The sequence below is a fragment of the Coregonus lavaretus genome (assembly GCF_964263955.1).
Source record: "Coregonus lavaretus genome assembly, chromosome: 13".
Lineage (NCBI taxonomy): Eukaryota > Metazoa > Chordata > Actinopteri > Salmoniformes > Salmonidae > Coregonus > Coregonus lavaretus.
Window position 1 is genome coordinate 2,724,017 of NC_140000.1, and position 24,296 is coordinate 2,748,312.

Here is a 24,296-nt window from a genome sequence, read left to right on the forward strand (position 1 = left end):
AATAACTGGTATGGTTAGGGCCAGGGCCTCCAGCTTTAGACTAGTTGTAATAACTGGTATGGTTAGGGCCAGGACCTCCAGCTTTAGACTAGTTGTAATAACTGGTATGGTTAGGGCCAGGACCTCCAGCTTTAGACTAGTTGTAATAACTGGTATGGTTAGGGCCAGGGCCTCCAGCTTTAGACTAGTTGTAATAACTGGTATGGTTAGGGCCAGGACCTCCAGCTTTAGACTAGTTGTAATAACTGGTATGGTTAGGGCCAGGACCTCCAGCTTTAGACTAGTTGTAATAACTGGTATGGTTAGGGCCAGGACCTCCAGCTTTAGACTAGTTGTAATAACTGGTATGGTTAGGGCCAGGACCTCCAGCTTTAGACTAGTTGTAATAACTGGTATGGTTAGGGCCAGGACCTCCAGCTTTAGACTAGTTGTAATAACTGGTATGGTTAGGGCCAGGACCTCCAGCTTTAGACTAGTTGTAATAACTGGTATGGTTAGGGCCAGGGCCTCCAGCTTTAGACTAGTTGTAATAACTGGTATGGTTAGGGCCAGGACCTCCAGCTTTAGACTAGTTGTAATAACTGGTATGGTTAGGGCCAGGACCTCCAGCTTTAGACTAGTTGTAATAACTGGTATGGTTAGGGCCAGGGCCTCCAGCTTTAGACTAGTTGTAATAACTGGTATGGTTAGGGCCAGGACCTCCAGCTTTAGACTAGTTGTAATAACTGGTATGGTTAGGGCCAGGAGTGTTTTCGCGTGGTCAGAAAAACCTCCTGCCCCTAGTTATAATCCCAGTGTCTGTGTCTGATGAAAGGGTGTGTGTCAGGTGAAAGGGTGTGTGTCAGGTGAAAGGGTGTGTCAGGTGAAAGGGTGTGTGTCAGGTGAAAGGGTGTGTGTCAGGTGAAAGGGTGTATGTCAGGTGAAAGGGTGTGTTTCAGGTGAAAGGGTGTATGTCAGGTGAAAGGGTGTATGTCAGGTAAAAGGGTGTGTGTCAGGTGAAAGGGTGTGTGTCAGGTGAAAGGGTGTATGTCAGGTGAAAGGGTATGTGTCAGATGAAAGCGTGTGTGTCAGGTGAAAGGGTGTGTGTCAGGTGAAAGGGTGTGTGTCAGGTGAAAGGGTGTATGTCAGGTGAAAGGGTATGTGTCAGATGAAAGGGTGTGTGTCAGGTGAAAGGGTGTGTGTCAGGTGAAAGGGTGTGTATCAGGTGAAAGGGTGTGTGTCAGGTGAAAGGGTGTGTGTCAGGTGAAAGGGTGTGTGTCAGGGGAAAAGGGTGTGTGTCAGGTGAAAGGGTGTGTGTCAGGTGAAAGGGTGAGTGTCAGGTGAAAGGGTATTAGCTTGTAGAGGACCATGGTGTTGACTTACCTTGCCAGAATATGTAGTTTTTAGAGTCAGCATGACATACTGATATAGGTGGGTGATGGCTGACCTGAGAACATAGATAAACAATGGCAGGTTTATACTTGATGGATCAAACCCTATGAATTATTCAGATATGGAACAAATACTTAGGTCATAGGGCATGTGGATCTGTGTATAGTACCTGTTCTGCTAGAAATCGGAGGCCCTTTTCGGGGCGGTCACACTCGTAGGTCTCCCCCAGGACTGGGTTGAAGGGCTTTCCTCCCGCTCGGTGGTAGCTGGACGCGTACCCCGAAACTGCAAATGTGGCTATGTACACCTACAGACAGTTAACAGCACAGGTCAGTTCATTACTCCTAAGTTCAAGTATCAGTCATCAGCACATTATAATGGCCATCATCAGTAACACTTGAGCAGGATAACCACACACACACACACACGCGCGCACACGCACGCACACACACACACACACACACACGGACAGTAGTTAGTGAGTCAAAACACAGAAGGTCAACCCAAGAATGAGATTATGACAGTGCTTATGGTTATTAGAAAGTGCAAAGTGGAACCATAGAGTTGGATAGAGAACTTGGCCCAAAGCCTGTTTTAGCCCTCAAGGGTGCTGTCTGTGCTATCTCCATTCTCCAAAGATGAGCCGAGCGGAGATGAGCCCTCTAGTACATCTCTATGACATAAGAGATCGTCCCACCATAATTACCCCTGGGGGTCTGCAGGATAACTTTTTGTAGTGAGTTTGTGGCAAATGGACCATTCAGTAACCCTTCACTCTAACAACTGATCATTGCTGGTGAAATTCCCATTAGATTTCCCACAGATATACAGTGGGGAGAACAAGTATTTGATACACTGCCGATTCTGCAGGTTTTCCTACTTACAAAGCATGTAGAGGTCTGTAATTTTTATCATAGGTACACTTCAACTGTGAGAGACGGAATCTAAAACAAAAATCCAGAAAATCACATTGTATGATTTTTAAGTAATTAATTTGCATTTTATTGCATGACATAAGTATTTGATCACCTACCAACCAGTAAGAATTCCGGCTCTCACAGACCTGTTAGTTTTTCTTTAAGAAGCCCTCCTGTTCTCCACTCATTACCTGTATTAACTGCACCTGTTTGAACTCATTACCTGTATAAAAGACACCTGTCCACACACTCAATCAAACAGACTCCAACCTCTCCACAATGGCCAAGACCAGAGAGCTGTGTAAGGACATCAGGGATAAAATTGTAGACCTGCACAAGGCTGGGATGGGCTACAGGACAATAGGCAAGCAGCTTGGTGAGAAGGCAACAACTGTTGGAGCAATTATTAGAAAATGGAAGAAGTTCAAGATGACGGTCAATCACCCTCGGTCTGGGGCTCCATGCAAGAGTTCACCTCGTGGGGCATCAATGATCATGAGGGATCAGCCCAGAACTACACGGCAGGACCTGGTCAATGACCTGAAGAGAGCTGGGACCACAGTCTCAAAGAAAACCATTAGTAACACACTACGCCGTCAAGGATTAAAATCCTGCAGCGCACGCAAGGTCCCCCTGCTCAAGCCAGCGCATGTCCAGGCCCGTCTGAAGTTTGCCAATGACCATCTGGATGATCCAGAGGAGGAATGGGAGAAGGTCATGTGGTCTGATGAGACAAAAATATAGATTTTTGGTCTAAACTCCACTCGCCGTGTTTGGAGGAAGAAGAAGGATGAGTACAACACCAAGAACACCATCCCAACCGTGAAGCATGGAGGTGGAAACATCATTCTTTGGGATGCTTTTCTGCAATGGGGACAGGACGACTGCACCGTATTGAGGGGAGGATGGATGCGGCCATGTATCGCAAGATCTTGGCCAACAACCTCCTTCCCTCAGTAAGAGCATTGAAGATGGGTCGTGGCTGGGTCTTCCAGCATGACAACGACCCAAAACACACAGCCAGGGCAACTAAGGGGTGGCTCCGTAAGAAGCATCTCAAGGTCCTGGAGTGGCCTAGCCAGTCTCCAGACCTGAACCCAATAGAACATATTTGGAGGGAGCTGAAAGTCCGTATTGCCCAGCGACAGCCTCGAAACCTGAAGGATCTGGAGAAGGTCTGTATGGAGGAGTGAGCCAAAATCCCTGCTGCAGTGTGTGCAAATCTGGTCAAGACCTACAGCAAACGTATGATCTCTGGAATTGCAAACAAAGGTTTCTGTACCAATATTAAGTTCTGCTTTTCTGATGTATCACAAACTTATGTCATGCAATACAATGTAAATTAATTACTTAAAAATCATACAATGTGATTTTCTGGATTATTGTTTTAGATTCCGTCTCTCACAGTTGAAGTGTACCTATGATAAAAATTACAGACCTCTACATGCTTTGTAAGTAGGAAAACCTGCAAAATCGGCAGTGTATCAAATACTTGTTCTCCCCACTGTAGCTATAATGTCCTCTCCATTTGAGATGAATGGGCCTGATGACCTCAGTAATGTGCATTTGAATGGGAGAGTCAGAGCCAGTGCCCCAATGGCACATTATTCTCTATTTAGTGCACTATTTTTAACCAGGGCCCATAGGGAATAGGGTGCCATTTGAGAGGAAGCCAGAGTGGCTGGCTGAGAGGATGCTGTCTGGATCTGGATGTCGCCTCTGATAGGCCACACTGGGCCAGGGGAAAGAGCCCTCATCGTCATCGTCATCATCCTCTCCTCCACTCCACAAAGACCCAGATGGGATAGCTGTCTTCAGCTACCTGCTGCCTCTCCTCTTCAACACAGATTAGAGCTGTCTTCAGCTACCTGCAGCCTCTCCTCATCAACACAGATTAGAGTTGTCTTCAGCTACCTGCTGCCTCTCCTCATCAACACAGATTAGAGCTGTCTTCAGCTACCTGCTGCCTCTCCTCATCAACACAGATTAGAGCTGTCTTCAGCTACCTGCTGCCTCTCCTCATCAACACAGATTAGAGCTGTCTTCAGCTACCTGCTGCCTCTCCTCATCAACACAGATTAGAGCTGTCTTCAGCTACCTGCTGCCTCTCCTCATCAACACAGATTAGAGCTGTCTTCAGCTACCTGCTGCCACTCCTCATCAACACAGATTGGAACTGTCTTCAGCTACCTGCTGCCTCCCCTCTTTAACAGAGATTAGAGCTGACTTCAGCTACCTGCTGCCTCTCCTCTTTAACACAGATTGGAGCTGTCTTCAGCTACCTGCTGCCTCTCCTCTTTAACACAGATTAGAGCTGTCTTCAGCTACCTGCTGCCTCTCATCTTTAACACAGATAAGAGCTGTCTTCAGCTACCCAATGTTTCTCCTCTTTAACACAGATTTGAGCTGTCTTCAGCTACCTTCTGCCTCTCCTCTTCAACACAGATTAGAGCTGTCTTCAAATACCTGCTGTCTCTCCTCTTCAACACAGATTAGAGTTGTCTTCAGCTACCTGCTGCCTCTCCTCTTTAACACAGATTAGAACTATCTTCACCTACCTGCTGTCTCTCCTCTTCAACACAGAATAGAGCTGACTTCAGCTGCCTCTCCTCTTTAACACAGATTAGAGCTGTCTTCAGCTACCTTCTGCCTCTCCTCTTCAACACAGATTAGAGCTGTCTTCAAATTTTCAACACAGATTAGAGTTGTCTTCAGCTACCTGCTGCCTCTCCTCTTTAACATAGATTAGAACTGTCTTCAGCTACCTGATGTCTATCCTCTTTAACACAGATTAGAGCTTCCTTCAGCTACCTGCTATCTCTCCTCTTCAACACAGATTACTGCTGTCTTCAGCTACCCACTGTCTGTCCTCTTCAACACAGATTAGAGCTGTCTTCAGCTACCTACTGTCTCTCCTCTTCAACACAGATTAGAGCTGTCTTCAGCTACCTGCTGTCTCTCTTCTTCAACACAGATTAGAGCTGTCTTCAGCAACCTACTGCCTCTCCTCTTCAACACAGATTAGAGCTGTCTTCAGCTACCTGCTGCCTCTCCTCTTCAACAGATTAGAGATGTCTTCAGCTACCTGCTATCTCTCCTCATCAACACGGATTAGAGCTGTCTTCAGCTACCTGCTGCCTCTCCTTTTCAACACAGATTAGAGCTGTCTTCAGCTACCTACTGCCACTCTTCTTCAATACAGATTAGAGCTGTCTTCAGCTGTCTGCTGTCTCTCCGCTTCAACACAGATTAGAGCTGTCTTCAGCTACCTACTTCCGCTCTTCTTCAACACAGATTAGAGCTGTCTTCAGCTGCCTACTACCTCTCCTTTTCAACACAGATTAGAGCTGACATCAGCTACCTGCTGCCTCTCCTCTTTAACACAGATTAGAGCTTCCTTCAGCTACCTGCTATCTCTCCTCTTCAACACAGATTACTGCTGTCTTCAGCTACCCACTGTCTGTCCTCTTCAACACAGATTAGAGCTGTCTTCAGCTACCTACTGTCTCTCCTCTTCAACACAGATTAGAGCTGTCTTCAGCTACCTGCTGTCTCTCTTCTTCAACACAGATTAGAGCTGTCTTCAGCAACCTACTGCCTCTCCTCTTCAACACAGATTAGAGCTGTCTTCAGCTACCTGCTGCCTCTCCTCTTCAACAGATTAGAGATGTCTTCAGCTACCTGCTATCTCTCCTCATCAACACGGATTAGAGCTGTCTTCAGCTACCTGCTGCCTCTCCTTTTCAACACAGATTAGAGCTGTCTTCAGCTACCTACTGCCACTCTTCTTCAATACAGATTAGAGCTGTCTTCAGCTGTCTGCTGTCTCTCCGCTTCAACACAGATTAGAGCTGTCTTCAGCTACCTACTTCCGCTCTTCTTCAACACAGATTAGAGCTGTCTTCAGCTGCCTACTACCTCTCCTTTTCAACACAGATTAGAGCTGACATCAGCTACCTGCTGCCTCTCCTCTTTAACACAGATTAGAGCTGTCTTCAGCTACCTGCTGTCTCTCCTCTTTAACACAGATTAGAGCTGTCTTCAGCTACCCAATGTTTCTCCTCTTTAACACAGATTAGAGCTGTCTTCAGCTACCTTCTGCCTCTCCTCTTCAACACAGATTAGAGCTGTCTTCAAATACCTGCTGTCTCTCCTCTTTAACACATATTGGAGCTGTCTTCAGCTACCTGCTGCCTCTCCTCTTTAACATAGATTAGAGCTGTCTTCAGCTACCTGCTGTCTCTCCTCTTTAACACAGATTAGAGCTGTCTTCAGCTACCCGATGTCTCTCCTCGAAAACACAGATTAGAGCTATCTTCAGCTACCTTCTGCCTCTCCTCTTCAACACAGATTAGAGCTGTCTTCAGCTACCTGCTGTCTCTCCTCTTTAACACAGATTAGAGCTGTCTTCAGCTACCCGATGTTTCTCCTCTTTAACACAGATTAGAGCTGTCTTCAGCTACCTTCTGCCTCTCCTCTTCAACACAGATTAGAGCTGTCTTCAAATACCTGCTGTCTCTCCTCTTCAACACAGATTATAGTTGTCTTCAGCTTCCTGCTGCCTCTCCTCTTTAACACAGATTAGAACTGTCTTCAGCTACCTGCTGTCTCTCCTCTTTAACACAGATTAGAGCTTCCTTCAGCTACCTGCTATCTCTCCTCTTCAACACAGATTACAGCTGTCTTCAAATACCTGCTGTCTCTCCTCTTCAACACAGATTAGAGTTGTCTTCAGCTTCCTGCTGCCTCTCCTCTTTAACACAGATTAGAGCTGTCTTCAGCTACCTGCTGTCTCTCCTCTTTAACACAGATTAGAGCTTCTTTCAGCTACCTGCTATCTCTCCTCTTCAACACAGGTTAGAGCTTCCTTCAGCTACCTGCTATTTCTCCTCTTCAACACAGATTAGAGCTGTCTTCAGCTACCTGCTATCTCTCCTTTCAACACAGATTAGAGCTGTCTTCAGCTACCTACTGCCTCTCCTCTTAACACAGATTAGAGCTGTCTTCAGCTGTCTGCTTACTGCCTGCTGCCGCTCCTCTTCAACACAGATTAAAGCTTTCTTTCCTGAGCATATGAGTCTACTGGGACAGAAGCTGTACCAAGGAAGTGCACCACTGGAGTTCCCCAGGGCTACATCCTAGGTCCTTATCATTCAGCTTCTACATCAACAACCTTCCTTCTATGTGCCAGGGAGTGGACATCCAAATGTATGCTGATGATACAGTCCTTTACACCCAAGTTAAACTCGAAAACCGAGAACTAAATTCATGCGTAATTGTGTCAGTTGTGTTAAGTCAGTGTTTCCCAAACTCAGTCCTGGGGACACCAAGGGGTGCACATTTAGTCATTACCCTAGCACTATACAGCTGATTCAAATAATCAAAGCATGATGGTGAGTTGATTATTTTAATCAACTGTGTTGTGTTTGGGCAAAAAACAAAATGTGCACCCCTTTGGGTCCCAAAGACGACAGAGTTTGGGAAACGCTGTGTTAAGTAGTCTGTCCACGACAGATTTCACCCATGGCAAAAGTGCTGAGCAGGTTGCAAGCAAACTAACACAAGTGATGGAGAAAGTGGTTGAACAGCTTAATAACTAATATAATTTGTTTTCATGAATTTTTTCAATAATTTTTCAATCATAATAATTTGTCATCACACAGGTTAATAATAACTAATAAATAAGGTAGAGTTTGGTTTCTGTACTCTAGAGAGCACTACTGTACCTCTGTCTGTAACTAATGCCTAGCTGTTGATGGATGTAACCCTACTGTACCTCTGTCTGTAACTAATGCCTAGCTGTTGATGGATGTAGCCCTACTGTACCTCTGTCTGTAACTAATGCCTAGCTGTTGATGGATGTAGCCCTACTGTACCTCTGTCTGTAACTAATGCCTAGCTGTTGATGGAAGTAGCCCTACTGTACCTCTGTCTGTAACTAATGCCTAGCTGTTGATGGATGTAGCCCTACTGTACCTCTGTCTGTAACTAATGCCTAGCTGTTGATGGATGTATGGCTCTGCCTGCTGATAATGCAGCAAGAGGAGGAAGAGAGCACACTGTTCCACACTGTGGGTGCGTCCCAAACGGCACCCTTTTCCCAAGTGCACTACTTTTGACCAGAGCCTTAATGGGTATAGGGTGCCATTTGGGATGCAGCTGTATTTATTGTCACCTCTGCCCCTTTCTCTAGTTCACTTCACGGATCATCGCTATGACGCCCACCTCTCTGACAAACTGACAAACTCCATTCAACTTGTATTGGTCGGGGAGGCTGGGATCTTTGGGTCTAGCTCTGATCCTATGACTGTCATTCACACTCAGCCAGCAACACAACACAAGTTCATCATTTCAAATGGAACAAGCCCTCTGCAGGAAATATATTCCACACAGATTTATTACTGTAGAATGGTCCGATGTCTTCAAAGGCAGATGTCTCCAGCTTCAGGAAAACTGGTCAGTGAATACAAAGCGCCATCAAATCAGGAAAGTACTGATGTCAGTATGAAAACAAAATGTATGCACTCACTAACTGTAAGTCGTTCTGGATAAGAGTGTCTGCTAAATGACTAAAATGTAAATGTAAATGTCTTAAATCCTGAATCCATTTTAGTAGTCATAAACAATTGCTGATAAACAATTCTATGCACAAGAGTAGAAAACCAAACAGATCATTTGTACCAAGTAATTTAAAACAGAGCGAGCCAGAGGTACACAACTGGCAACAGCCGAACGGTCCAATCAGGATCTAGCCAGTGGGAATGAAATGAAATTTCTCCTCAAATGTCCATAGGACATTACAGCGCTGCAGTGAAGAGTGTGTATGATTCACTATTTGTGCAGAAGGGGTCCTGTGTGCCCAAATGTATGACATTTTTCGGTGTGTGTACAGTGGCTTCACCCCCCTTAGCATTTTTCCTATTTTGTTGCCTTACAACCTGGAATTAAAATTGATTTTTTGGGGGTTTGTATCATTTGATTTACACAACATGCTTACCACTTCGATGATGCAAAATATTTTTTATTGTGAAACAAACTAGAAATAAGACAAAAAAACAGAAAACTTGAGCGTTCATAACTATTCACCCCCCCAAAGTCAATACTTTGTAGAGCCACCTTTTGCAGCAATTACAGCTGCAAGTCTCTTGGGGTATGTCTCTATAAGCTTGGCACATCTAGCCACTGGGATTTTTGCCCATTCTTCAAGGCAAAACTGCTCTAGCTCCTTCAAGTTGGATGGGTTCCGCTGGTGTATAGCAATCTTTATGTCATACCATAGATTCTCAATTGGATTGAGGTCTGGGCTTTGACTAGGCCATTCCAAGATATTTAAATGTTTCCCCTTAAACCACTCAAGTGTTGCTTTAGCAGTATGCTTAGGGTCATTGTCCTGCTGGAAGGTGAACCTCCGTCCCAGTCTCAAATCTCTGGAAGACTGAAATAGGTTTCCCTCAATAATTTCCCTGTATTTAGCGCCATCCATCATTCCTTCAATTCTGACCAGTTTCCCAGTCCCCGCCGATGAAAAACATCCCCACAGCATGATGCTGCCACCACCATGCTTCACTGTGGGGATGGTGTTCTCAGGGTGATGAGAGGTGTTGGGTTTGCGCCAGACATAACGTTTTCCTTCATGGCCAAAAAGCTCAATTTTAGTCTCATCTGACCAGAGTACCTTCTTCCATATGTTTGGGGAGTCTCCCACACACCTTTTGGCAAACACAAAACGTGTTTGCTTATTTTTTTCTTTAAGCAATGGCTTTTTTCTGGCCACTCTTCCATAAAGCCCAGCTCTGTGGAGTGTACGGCTTAAAGTGGTCCTATGGATAGATACTCCAATCTCCGCTGTGGAGCTTTGCAGCTCCTTCAGGGTTAACTTTGGTCTCTTTGTTGCCTCTGATTAATGCCCTCCTTGCTTGGTCCATGAGTTTTGGTGGGCGATCCTCTCTTGGCAGGTTTATTGTGGTGCCATATTCTTTCCATTTTTTAATCATGGATTTAGTGGTGCTCCGTGGGATGTTCAAAGTTTCTGATATTTTTTTATAACCCAACCCTGATCTGTATCCACAACTTTGTCCCTGACCTGTTTGGAGAGCTATGGTGCCGCTTGCTTGGTGGTGCCCCTTGCTTAGTGGTGTTTCAGACACTGGGGCCTTTCAGAACAGGTTTATATACTGAGATCATGTGACAGATCATGTGACACTTAGATTTATTTAACTAATTATGTGACTTCTGAAGGTAATTGGTTGCACCAGATCTTATTTAGGGGCTTCATAGCAGTCCTGTGTCAGTGTGTGTGTGTGTGTTCAGAACATATTCTCTCTCCATTCCCTCAAAGGAGTCCAGTGTGTGTGTGTGTGTGTGTGTGTGTGTGTGTGTACACATCCCCTCTCACCATGCGTTCAAAGGGGTCCTGTGTGTTAGCAGCTTTGTCCAGCAGCTCGCTGTACTCCAGCTCCTCACACAGTCTCTGCAGGGTGTTGAGGGGCTCGTTCAGCTGAACAGGCATAGCCACCTGAATAATAATAACAACACATTTACACAGCAATCTCAAAGCTAGATTTGGTCACCTTCATTATAATACAAATGTAGTAATTATGTAATAATGTCATGAAAACCAAATGGAATTATGTAAATTATAATAATAAGACATTTTGTAATGTATAGTGCTTTTCATTACAGAGGAATCTCAACGCTCTACGTAGGCAGAAACAAATCACAAACACAACAGAAAATAAATAAACCAACAAAGTAGACAGAAATAAAGCTAAAAGTCCATGGTACCTTGGAGAGGTCTTTCCCTATGTTGTTCTTAAGGATGTTCCATAGACTGATGTTACTGGTGTTAGGGCTGGCTGACGGGAGACACGACCTGCGTCTTCTCAGAAGGGTCCCGTTCTCTTCACAGCCTGGAGGGTTAGGAAGAGGATATTAGTGGTCATAACTACTGTATGTCACTACGTAATCAGGAAAACACGTCCCAAATTGCACCCTATTGCACTAGTTTTGAACAGAGCTCTATGAGCCCTGGTCAACAGTAGTACATTATACATTGAATAGGGTGCCACTTGGAACACAAATGGTAAAGTGTTCCCTTACCCGAGTTAGGTCTCTCCGTCTCGTTGCTGAAGTTGTCCATGGAGATGTTGTCGCTCACGTTGTCACTGATGTATGAGTCATCATCAGAGGCCTGGAATATAAAGAATAAATCAAATATACCTTTTTAACAGCGCCCACCTGAGAGAGTCGGGAACCAGGAAACTGTCAGGTCCCTTTTAACGTCCTGTCACAACATATGGGACTGTTCCAAATGGCACCCTATTCCCCATGGGTCCTGGTCAAAATGGTGCACTAAATAGGAAATAGGATGCCATTTGGGACGCAGCCAGTGCGTTTGAGAACGGAGGGGGAGGGAGGGGGAAGAGGGGGGGCGGTCGGTCCCTGAGGAGACACTGACAAATGTAAACCTCAGCTCCTCTCCTCTCCTCAGTAAGGGTATTTTATTTTTAGATGGGGGTAATTAACTTTCACACAGGGACAGAAAACATACTGAACATGTTCTGTAGCTCAGAGCTCTGACTGGAGGTGCCTCATTAAGTCTGAAGCCAGAAGTCTGACGTGTGTTCCAGACAAAATGTTCCTCCAGCTCTCTGTCTGTTACTCCTGCCTCCTCATCCCCCTCTCTCCACCTCCTCCCTCCTCCCCCTCCCTCCTCCTCATCCCCCTCCCACCTCCTCCTACCTCCTCCCCTTCCCTCCTCCTCATCCCCCTCTCTCCCCCTCCTCCCTCCTCCCCCTCATTCCCCTCTCTCCCCCTCCCTCCTCCTCTCTCCCCCTCCTCCCTCCTCCCCCTCCCTCCTCCTCATCCCCCTCTCTCTTCCTCCTCCCTCCTCCCCTTCCATCCTCCTCATCCCCCTCTCTCCCCCTCCTCCCTCCTCCCCCTCCCTCCTCCTCATCCCCCTCTCTCCTCCTCCCTCCTCCTCCATCCCCCTCTCTCCTCCTCCTCCCTCCTCTCTCCTCCCTCCCCCCTCCTCCATCCCCCTCTCTCCTCCTCCTCCATCCCCCTCTCTCCTCCTCCTCCCTCCTCCCCCTCCCTCCTCCTCCATCCCCCTCTCTCCTCCTCCTCCCTCCTCCCCCTCCCTCCTCCTCCATCCCCCTCTCTCCTCCTCCTCCCTCCTCCTCCCTCCTCTCTCCTCCTCCTCCCTCCTCATCCCAGTCAGGCACTGACCTCGTTTTCCGAGGAGCTGGCGGACAGTAGAACCTCCTGAGCATCGAAGAACTCCGACAGAGACTCTGTGATGGACGCTCTGCTCTCATTGGACGCCTGGTGAACTAGGGGGTGGGATCCATCTGTGGAGTCTTGCTTCTAATAAGAGGAGAACATAATGTCAGTTAGGTTTAGGCTTAGATTAATTCAGTTAGGTTTAGGCTTAGATTAATTCAGTTAGGTTTAGGCTTAGATTAATTCTGTTAGGTTTAGGTTTAGATTAATTCAGTTTGGTTTAGACATATATTAATTCTAACTCATTCTCCTGTTGTTACAACTTTCAAAAGGAATAAACATTACTGGCTGAAACAATAAACCATGAATAAACATGCACATTTCCAAAGAATAGTGTGACCGTGTGAATTGAACACACATACAGGTTGCGTCCCAAATGTCACCTTATTCCTGTTCTAGTGCAGTACTGTTGACCAGGGCCCATGGGGGGGACGCAAACAGTGCATTAGGCCTACTTGTTGATTCTCTGATGCCTCTGTGGACCAATTAATGATGAGGAAACAGGGAAGCCTTCCTCTGAGGAACCTCCTCTGACCATAATAGAATCACTAACTGTGTGTGTGTGTGTGTGTGTGTGTGTGTGTGTGTGAGTGTGTGTGGGCGTGTGTGTGTGTGTGTCTGTGAGTGTGTGTATGTATTGGAAGCATCCAGGGATGTGATTAACAGGATCAGGTTGTACCCTATCATCAGATCTGATTAAATATACACAACAGTAAGCTCCTGAGGGTACCAACGGACTCTGATTCACTGTTTGTGTATGTGTGTGTGTGTGTGTGTGTGTGTGTGTGTGTGTGTGTGTGTGTGTGTGTGTGTGTGTGTGTGAGCTCTTGAGGATAACAACTGACTCTGAACAGAAGGAGAGGTGTTTACAGTTTACACCCAAACACCTAACTAACAATCCCTTCAGTCTCATCTTCTAATCAGTTGTTGTCTCAACACTCAGCTTGATAAGTAGGAGTTAGAGCTGTCAACACTAACCATCCATATGTAACAGTTAGGAGTAGAAAACACTGCTGAACCTGTTACTCTGTAACAACTAAGGAGATGTTGTGATGATAATCACTCATCATTACAGAGGGGCCTAAACAAGCAGTGAGTGGGTCAACAGCTGTTGTATTGGGACTAAGGCCAGCAGATTATATCCTATTATAATCATATAGCCTGTTCTCATTAGATAATAATGCCAGTGATGATGATTAGGGTTGCAAAATTCTGGTAACTTCCCAGGTTTTTCCAGAAATCACGGTTTAGATTCCTAGAATTAGGAGGGAATAAGGATGAAATCCAGAATCCTCTGGAATCCGGAATCCTCCGACCAGTTAGCGGAATTTTGCAAACCTGATGATGCTGATATGGACGGGAGGGTGTGTCATGATGCATATGATCATGCATGTCCCACACCCACCTGTAGGGGGCCAGAGAGGTTTATGAGCCCAGTGGAGGGTTCTGGGACGCAGCGGGACTCAGCGTGAATGTTGCTCAGCCGCTCTCTCAGTTCAGAGTTCTGGGCTATAGCCTGGATGGAACAACAAACAACCAGTGTTCTGTTTCAGCACACAGCCACACACACAATGCTGGGACGTATTCATTAGTGCACACCGTAGCAAAACCTTTTACAACAGAAAAATGAAAAACGAGTGTTTCTTATTTTTACACATCCCTCCCTGTTGCGGTCTGTTATCTTCCGTTTGGTGCATAGTGAATATGACCCTGGGGACACCAAAACACCACTCAACATCTCTACTGATTGGTGGATTTCCTACTTTTTCTTTTCGTATTCAAACATTTTCTATCAAGTATTTTCTGCATTCCTTGTGTTTCTGCCAATTCAAAAATATAAACATTTGAAATGTGATTCTGCACAAATACAGCCAACCACTTATAGATTGTGTCAATGCATTCATAATGTGCTGAAAATAGGCGCTGTATGAACACAGAGCTGTGGGGAAGATGTGATGAGGTGCCTCTAATTATCTCACCAATAAGCTCTGAGAAGACTCACGTTGAAAGACAAAAACAAGATGAGCTCTGCCTCATCAGCAGTAGGAGTGGTTAAGAACAGAGGTGTCTTTCAAGAGTAACTTAGACAGGCAAGACATTGAACAAAATACAATGTCACTTCCAGACATTGATATGCCATTAGGGCTGGCACAATTACTGTATAACCGTGTAACCGACGGTTATGGATGAAGACCGTCATGAAAACTGAAATAACCGTCATAACCGTTTAAAAAACATGGAAGGAACAGCTGGCTGAAGACGGGACGACCGGGCACTCTGGGCACTCTGGGCACTCTTGTGGTTGAGTCTATTTCTGCGATAACGTGATGCAACTTTGTTGCTCCTTGCTGAAACAAGCAAGGTGTTGTAGCAAACAAGTCTTTGGTTGCCTAGGCAACGGCCCCCTCCCTGCAGCAGCAGCACACATAGATATAGAATGAATAAAATGGGCTTGGAACCTCTAACCCTTCGCTAAGCCCCTCCCCCCTTGTTTACTGTTGCAACCTCTAACAACATTTTCCCGGCAAGCCCAATTACCCATTCAACCACTGGCGAAATCCCCTCACAAAGATCTCAAACTGTGTTTCTGATACACAATGAAATTAAACACAGACTACCCCTTGCTAATCAGGAAACTCTTGGGTATGTTGTGGTGGACTGTCATTACAATTGCCAGAATAGAAAGAGGAGTGGGAGGCCCCGGTGCACAACTGAGCAAGAGGACAAATACATTAGAGTGTCTAGTTTGAGAAACAGGCGCCTCACAGGTCCTCAACTGGCAGCTTCATTAAATAGTACCCACAAAACACCAGTCTTAACATCAACAGTGAAGAGGCGATTCAGGGATGTTGACCTTCTAGGCAGAGCTGCAAAGAAAAAGCCATATCTCAGACTGCCCATCTTAATCTTTTCTTTTTATTGGCCAGTCTGAGATATGGCTTTTTCGTGCGTGGGCAGGAAGTGCTGATAGGAAGGCCCTAATCACACACACACACCCATTAAGAAGTTTCACTTACACTCACAAATGGAGCACAGAGGAGGATGAACATTGAAATAAATAATGGACGTCAACTCTAAAAAATAAGGAAAAAATAAGAAAAGACTTGGGACTGGAACTGATTAAAATGATAATAGAATGTTAAATACTAAATATGTTGAAAATGTTGAGCAAATGTTAAAAGGTGGCTGAAGTAATATAGGAAAATGGTTCAGGATGAGATGTTAGTTTGTTTTAAGGTAAATTAGCACTATGTCCATTAGGCTTGGAGGATAAGGCCTTAGGGCCTGTAGGAGATTGATAGTGAAATGTTATAATGATGAAATGTTATGATAATGATGATGGGATGTTGAATGGCTAAGATGTAACTGAAGTAATATGTTAACTTAGAATGATATTTGAATTGAGTGAAATTAGAATATTAAAGGTCAATTTGAAGGAAATAAGAAATGTTAATGTTTAAAACTAGTAGTGATGATGTTCAGCCAGTGGTACACTCCCGGTCAAAAGTTTTAGAACACCTACTCATTCAAGGGTTTTTCTTAATTTTTTACTATTTTCTACATTGTAGAATAATAGTGAAGACATCAAAACTATGAAATAACACATATGGAATCATGTAGTAACCAAACAAGTGTTAAACAAATAAAAATATATTTTATATTTGAGATTCTTCAAATAGCCACCCTTTGCCTTGATGACAGCTTTGCACACTCTTGCCATTCTCTCAACCAGCTTCATGAGGTAGTCACCTGGAATGCATTTCAATTAACAGGTGTGCCTTCTTAAAAGTTAATTTGTGGAATTTATTTCCTTCTTAATGCGTTTGAGCCAATCAGTTGTGTTGTGACAAGGTAGGGGGGTATACAGAAGATAGCCCTATTTGGTAAAAGACCAAGTAATATTATGGCAAGAACAGCTCAAATAAGCAAAGAGAAACGACAGTCCATTACTACTTTAAGACATGAAGGTCAGCCAATACGGAACATTTCAAGAACTTTGAACGTTTCTTCAAGTGCAGTCGCAAAAACCATCAAGCGCTATGATGAAACTGCCTCTCATGAGGACCGCCACAGGAATGGAAGACCCAGAGTTACCTCTGCTGCAGAGGATAAGTTCATTAGAGTTACCAGCCTCAGAATTGCAGCCCAAATAAATGCTTCACAGAGTTCAAGTAACAGACACATCTCAACATCAACCGTTCAGAGGAGACTGTGTGAATCAGGCCTTCATGGTCGAATTGCTGCAAAGAAATCACCACTAAAGGACACCAATAAGAAGAAGAGACATGCTTGGCCAAGAAACACAAGCAATGGACATTAGACTGGTGGAAATGTGTCCTTTGGTCTGGAGTCCAGATTGGAGATTTTGGTTCCAACCGCCGTGTCTTTGTGAGACGCGTGTGGGTGAACGGATGGTCTCTGCATGTGTAGTTCCCACCGTAAAGCACGGAGGAGGAGGTGTTATGGTGTGGGGGTGCTTTGCTGGTGACACTGTCTGTGATTTATTTAGAATTCAAGGCACACTTAACCAGCATGGCTACCACAGCATTCTGCAGCGATATGCCATCCCATCTGGTTTGGGCTTAGTGGGACTATCATTTGTTTTTCAACATGACAATGACCCAACACACCTCCAGGCTGTGTAAGGGCTATTTGACCAAGAGAGAGAGTGATGGAGTGCTGCATCAGATGACCTGGCCTCCACAATCCCCCGACCTCAACCCAATTGAGATGGTTTGGGATGAGTTGGACCGCAGAGTGAAGGATAAGTAGCATATGTGGGAACTCCTTCAAGACTGTTGCAAAAGCATTCCAGGTGAAGCTGGTTGAGAGAATGCCAAGAGTGTGCAAAGCTGTCATCAAGGCAAAGGGCGGCTATTTGAAGAATCTTAAATATAAAATATATTTCTATTTGTTTAACACTTTTTTGGTTACAACATGATTCCATATGTGTTATTTCATCGTTTTGATGTCTTCACTATTATTCTACAATGTAGAAAATAGTAAAAATAAAGAAAAACCCTTGAATGAGTAGGTATGTCCAAACTTTTGACCGGTAGTGTTGAGGTTGTGGAACAGTCCCTAGCTGTAAACTAGCTCAGTGGTAAGGCAGAGCGGCATCTATCAGGTCTGGGGGATTAATAACAAGGAATAACTGACGTCTATAGGTAGGCAGGTTCGAGTTGAGTTGTTAATCCTGCAGAGGTGGTATTTTAGCTTGACACAACGTTTCGTGGTCAATGAGACTGAGAGCTAGCTAGCTAACCAGCTGAGCTAGCAAACAACGTAACAAAAGTATCATTTCGGATGAGAAAAATACTCTATTAACAGGCTCTGCATTTCAGGAATCACAGTAGCAAGTACCCCTGGTGCACTGTTCAATTATTTTGCCATTTAAACATTTATTTTTTAAAGAAAACTCTCAGTTTTTGTCATAGCCCTCACTGGCTTTTATGCGATTTGATTTAAACATGAGCTTGTCCGAGGAGTCGGACTCGACGACAGTTGCTATCCATTGGAGCGCTGTGATTGGTTGCCCAAAATACTGGGGAGGGGCTTAGCAAAGTGTTAATTTGACTTGTAACCTTATGGGTACACTTGCAAAGGCTACCTGGTATTGTGATGCAATAATTCCCATGGATGTGTAGAATGTTCATTCAAATGATGTTAACTTATGTGGCTCATGCCAGGCAGGGCAAACCCGTTTTGGTGATTTCTGATATATCTTCAAAATAAATACATCTCAGCAGTTTTTACCTGATTAAGTATAATGCCATTGGAAATAAATGATGAAAGTCAATTTATATTCCAAAAAATTACGTTGAAAATGATGCAGTCGCTGCTTCCTGTTCACAAGACATTTTGATAAATAGCCTAGTCAAAACACAGTTTTAATGTATCCAAATCAATAACCAATATGCAGAAACAGTTCTTGATATATCGAAAACATAAACATAAAATGTACTATCTACCATACATGTGCAACAATAGTAATCATATTACTGGTATATTTTAAATGAGCACCTTATAAACTGCACACGCACCAAAAACCCTGTCGTTTTGACAAGTGGCAATAAATCACTGATATCGATTAGGGGGGAAATCAGGTTGTACGCGCTGTTGAACTAAAAAACACATGGAATCTGGAGATATTTTGTACATCACTGGTTAGAGAACAACCAGCAGAAGACCGTCAGCTACATTTTGGACTGATGCAGTTTGATTTGGGGGTCAACAAAACGGAAAGAGAAACGCAACACTTATTTGTCAATCACTCATATCGATATGACGTTGAAATCATTTGCGCGAGAGGGTGGAGATGAGGTTGCACGTCCTGTTAAAACTAACACAGCACAAAAAACACAATCTGGGAATAATGTGTACATCACTGGTTAGAGGACAATTTCTAGAAGACAGCTCGCTACATTTTGAAGTGTTGCTTTTTGATGGGTGGGTCGCCAATGCGGTAAGTGTAACGCAACACTTGTTTTGGTTAATCATTTCCATCGATGTCACGCTAACAGGGGGCAAACATTTGGGGTGTAGCGCTGTTTAAACTAACACTATTCAAAAGCCACACGGAAACTTGGAATAAGCTATACACGGCTGATTAGATGAGAACTTCTATAAGGCTTATATCTATATTTTGGAATGTCAGATGTTGATTTCGGGAGGCGGCCATCATGGAAAAGGGAACAAACCACATTTCGGTTAGTTAACTTAAAGGGATACTTCAGGATTTTGGTAATGAAACCCTTTATCTACTTCCCCAGAGTCAGATGAACTCTTGAATACCATTTGTATGTCTATGCGTGCAGTTTGAAGGAAGTTGCTAAGGTACAAAACCCAAAATATTGATCGGTTTTAAGCAATCAATCTTATGTCATCGTGATGACCATAAACATTTATACAGTTTGTGTTGCTACCTTACACCAATCTGAGGTAAGGATGTGTAATTCCACTGAATTTTATGGGGTGAAAATGCAAGCTTGTGTAAAGTAGTAACACAAACTGTCCACATTAGGGAAATTTGTGCAATATACAATCATTTTATGTGGCAAAATAATTCAACATGTCAATTTAAGACGATAATATATGTTGCCATCTGACAAACTATTGCAACAATGACATATATTTCTCAGTCATTTAACCATTTAGAGTTTTAAAATCCTCTCAAACACAATTTAACCGGAAGCTCTAGACTAGAGCCCCCATAGAGTCTGTGCAGCAGCCTGAACGTTTGATGTCCCTACTAATATTTTGTAATGCCAGTTGAGTTGAATCCTGCTTTTACTTCCTACTTTTACGTCCTGCTTTGGTCCTATGGGTACACTCGCAATGGCTGCCAGTCCACCCATTATGCCATCACTGACTTGAATGGGGAACCCCATTCTATTCATTCTATTTCTATGGCAGCACATGCAGCCAGGAGCGGAGGAGAGGAGAAAATGCCCCAACCAAGCACAGCTGCAGTCTTATGGCGAAATGTTTGTAGTGCAAAGCATTGCGCAAAGGGAAAAAATATATAATCTTAATCTTATAATCTTACAGTGTGATTTAAATGTTAACTTAAAAAAACGTTTTGAACCAGGTTGTCTCATTGAGGTCAGAAGACCTCTTTCACAAGGGAAACAACAGCAAAAGAAAACCCCATCGCAGTCACACAACTCTAGTGTTTTCCTACTACCTGGTAGTCCTCTGAGTCCCAGTATAAATAACTCTAGTGTTTTCTTACTACCTGGTAGTCCTCTGAGTCCCAGTATAAATAACTCTAGTGTTTTCTTACTACCTGGTAGTCCTCTGAGTCCCAGTATAAATAACTCTAGTGTTTTCTTACTACCTGGTAGTCCTCTGAGTCCCAGTATAAATAACTCTAGTGTTTTCTTACTACCTGGTAGTCCTCTGAGTCCCAGTATAAATAACTCTAGTGTTTTCTTACTACCTGGTAGTCCTCTGAGTCCCAGTATAAATAACTCTAGTGTTTTCCTACTACCTGGTAGTTCTCTGAGTCCCATTATAAAGGTGGGCACACACACACACACACAACCAGTAATCCCCCGTAACAGGCTTGTCAGCAGACACTGGCGTGGCGTCAGTAGTCACACTTGATAACTGGTGTGGGAGGACAGGCTACCAGGATACAATAGCAAGTCAAAAGGAGAGACACATCTATTCTCTCTGACTGAAGATCTACAGTGCAGTGACAGAGGGAGAGGTGTGGGAGGGGGTTTTATGGTAATTTTCTCACCGAGGACAGAGCGTTCTTCAGACCCATAATCCCAGGGGAGGTAGGGGGGCATGTGTCTTGGTGGTCCAGCACCTGTTTTAACCTCTCCTTCTCAGAGGTGAGAGAGCTCAGGGCTGACTTCATGGTGGCATGCACTGTGAGAGAGGAGAGAGAGGAGAGAGAGAGAGAGAGAGAGAGAGAGAGAGAGAGAGAGAGAGAGAGAGAGAGAGAGAGAGAGAGAGAGAGAGAGAGAGAGAGAGAGAGAGAGAGAGAGAGAGAGAGAGAGAGAGAGAGAGAGAGAGAGAGAGAGAGAGAGAGAGAGAGAGAGAGAGCAACACAATTAGACCCAACCAAATCATGAGAAAACAAAAAGATAATTACTTGACACATAGGAAAGAATTTACAAAAAAACTGAGCAAACTAGAATGTTATTTGGCCCTAAACAGAGAGTACACAGTGGCAGAATAACTGACCACTGTGACTGACCCAAAATTAAGTAAAGCTTTGACTATGTACAGACTCAGTGAGCATAGCCTTGCTTTTGAGAAAGGCTGCCGTAGGCAGACCTGGCTCTCAAGAGAAGACAGGCTATGTGCAACATGAGGTGGAAACTGAGCTGCACTTCCTAACCTCCTGCCAAATGTATGACCATATTAGAGACACATATTTCCCTCATATTACACAGACCCACAAAGTATTCGAACTCCCATATCTATTCGGTGAAATACCACAGTGTACCATCACAGTAGCAAGATATGTGACCTGTTGCCACAAGAAAAGGGAGAGAGAGAGAGCGAAAGAGAGAGAGACAGGGGAACACAGAGAGAGCGAGAGAGAGGGCCTCAGAGATTGTTTCCGCCATTAATAACTGAGAACCTACAATGTAGAAGCCTGGGGTTCCTGCTCAGTTGAGGGAGTATATGATTGAGATCTTTACCCCCTGAGTCTCAATCAGAGGTTATCACTGCTCTCCAATCATTCACATCAACACTCTCTATCATTGGTGTTATGGCACAGATACACAGATACACAGATGTTCTATTAGCATGCCAAAAGCCTGCTGCCCTATTGCACACAATGATTACACCACTGATGCCCTGCCGTAATAACTGTGCCGTAATAACTGCTAATGGAATGCTTCAGAGTCAATCAACACCTTTCCACCTCATCTCTGTTCAATGGGCTATTTTCATTTTAGCATTTGTATACAATGTTATTGTGGATAATTCAGGGAGATGTGTCGGCAGGGTCCATTTCCTATTTTAACCCATTTTAAATGGTCAAACTGACGGTCCCTGAAGAATTACATACGCTACATGGCCAAATGTATGTGGACACCTGCTCGTCGAACGTCTCATTCCAAAATCATGGGCATTAATATGGAGTTGGTCCCCCCTTTGCTGCTATAACAGCCTCCACTCATTTTACATTTACATTTTAGTAATTTAGCAGAAGCTCTTATCCAGAGTGTCTTACACTTAGTGAGTGCATACATTTTTCATACTGGCCCCCCCGTGGGAAACGCCAAGCTATACCAACTGAGCTACAGGGGACCCTCTTCTGGGAAGGCTTTCCACTAGATGTTGGAACATTGCTGCGGGGACTTGCTTCCATTCAGCCACAAGAGCATTAGTGAGGTCAGGCACTGATGTTGGGAAATCAGGTCTGGCTCGCAGTCGCCGTTCCAATTCATCCCAAAGGTGTTCGATGGGGTTGAGGTCAGGGCTCTGTGCAGGCCAGTCAAGTTCTTCCACACCGATCTTGACAAACCATTTCTGCATGGACCTCGCTTTGTGCACGGGGGCATTGTTATGTTGAAACAGGAAAGGGCCTTCCCCAAACTGTTGCCACAAAGTTGGAAGCACAGAATCACCTAGAATGTCATTGTATGCTGTAGCATTAAGATTTCCCTTCACTGGAACTAAGGGGCCGAGTCCAAACCATGAAAAACAGCCCCAGACTATTATTCCTCCTCCACCTAACTTTACAGTTGGCACTATGCATTAGGGCAGGTAGCGTTCTCCTGGCATCCGCCAAACCCAGATTAATCCGTCGAACTGCCAGATGGTGAAGCGTGATTCAACACTCCAGAGAATGCATTCCCACTGCTCCAGAGTCCAATGGCGGCAACCTTTTCACCACTCCAGCCAACACTTGGCATTGCGCATGGTGATCTTAGGCTTGTGTGTGGCTGCTCGGACATGGAAACCCATTGCACAAAGCTCACGACGAACAATTATTGTGCTGACGTTGCTTCCAGAGGCAATTGGGAACTCTGTAGTGAGTGTAGCAACCGAGGACAGACGATTTTTACGTGCTACGCGCTTCAGCACTCGGCTGCCCGTTCTGTGAACTTGTGTGGCCTACCACTTCGCGGCTGAACTGTTGTTGCTCCTAGACCTTTCCACTTCACAATAACAGCGCTTACAGTTGACCGGGGCAGCTCTAGCAGGGCAGAAATTTGACTTACTAACTTGTTGAAAAGGTGGCATCCTATGACGGTGCCACATTGAAAGTCACTGAGCTCTTTAGTATGGGCCATTCTACTGCCAATGTTTGTCTATGGAGATTGCATGGCTGTGTGCTCAATTTTATACACCTGTCAGCAACGGCTGTGGCTGAAATAGCCGAATCCACTAATTTGAAGCGTCTCATGTCTGTTATGTCTCTGTGTCGTTGTGTTTAGGACCCCAGGAAGACTAGCTGTCGTCATGGCGTCAGCTAATAGGGATCCGAATAAAGACGACAGATGAAAGGTGGTTGTTAGCGATGCTATCTCCTATTGGAATCTATTGGTTGTTGGTGACAGAGAGAGAGAGTACTTACGGTTGTTAGCGATGCTATCTCCTATTGGAATCTATTGGTTGTTGGTGACAGAGAGAGAGAGTACTTACGGTTGTTAGCGATGCTATCTCCTATTGGAATCTATTGGTTGTTGGTGACAGAGAGAGAGGGTACTTACGGTTGTTAGCGACGCGGCAGAAGTCCTCCTGTAGTTTGGCTACGTCTATAGGAGAGTCCATATAGGGAGGTTCAGGGTAGGCCTTCGCATTCCCCAGGGCTGCAGCGGAGAGGTTGGGGTTGGAGGCGTGGAGACGGACGGAGCCAGAAGAGATGCAGCTGGGAATCTGGGATGGAACAGGAACAGGAAGCAGACAAAAAAAATGTTATCTGGCATTTTTCAAATAATGGATGGATAGACACTTTTTGATGCACAGAAGTTGCAAGTGAGGTAAAGTGAACTATCCATGAAATAAATAATAGATACCCTCACACTGATGAATGTTCCCCCAGTTTCATTGTGCAACGTTTCGACCTGAAGGTCTCTGTGAGGCTTAATTCATGTGAATGTATGAATTAATGTTTTTAAAAAGTGAACTATTCAAACATTTCGACTGACTGTGTTTCCTTTTACAGTACCTGCAGTGTTGTTTTGGCATCTGTGCTGTAGTTTTTAGAACCACGCCATTTTCTTGGGGGCCTTTTTTCCTTTTTGGGGG

The 24,296-nt window shown here is 44.5% G+C and overlaps 1 protein-coding gene across 1 annotated transcript in view; it reads right to left on the bottom strand.

The window, feature by feature from the left end:
* Window positions 1–24,294, bottom strand: part of LOC311139288 (oxysterol-binding protein-related protein 3-like) — a gene marked incomplete at its 5' end in the record, with an annotated part of 40,399 nt that extends 16,105 nt beyond the window's left edge. The window contains 10 exons of the mRNA XM_084174174.1: window positions 1,363–1,426; window positions 1,541–1,678; window positions 10,684–10,803; window positions 11,073–11,197; window positions 11,388–11,478; window positions 12,516–12,653; window positions 13,975–14,085; window positions 20,818–20,951; window positions 23,759–23,924; window positions 24,217–24,294. Of these exons, the coding sequence (XP_084030300.1) occupies window positions 1,363–1,426; window positions 1,541–1,678; window positions 10,684–10,803; window positions 11,073–11,197; window positions 11,388–11,478; window positions 12,516–12,653; window positions 13,975–14,085; window positions 20,818–20,951; window positions 23,759–23,924; window positions 24,217–24,294 (1,165 nt within the window). The remainder of the gene's footprint in view (window positions 1–1,362; window positions 1,427–1,540; window positions 1,679–10,683; window positions 10,804–11,072; window positions 11,198–11,387; window positions 11,479–12,515; window positions 12,654–13,974; window positions 14,086–20,817; window positions 20,952–23,758; window positions 23,925–24,216) is intronic.
* Window positions 24,295–24,296: the final 2 nt, after the last annotated feature.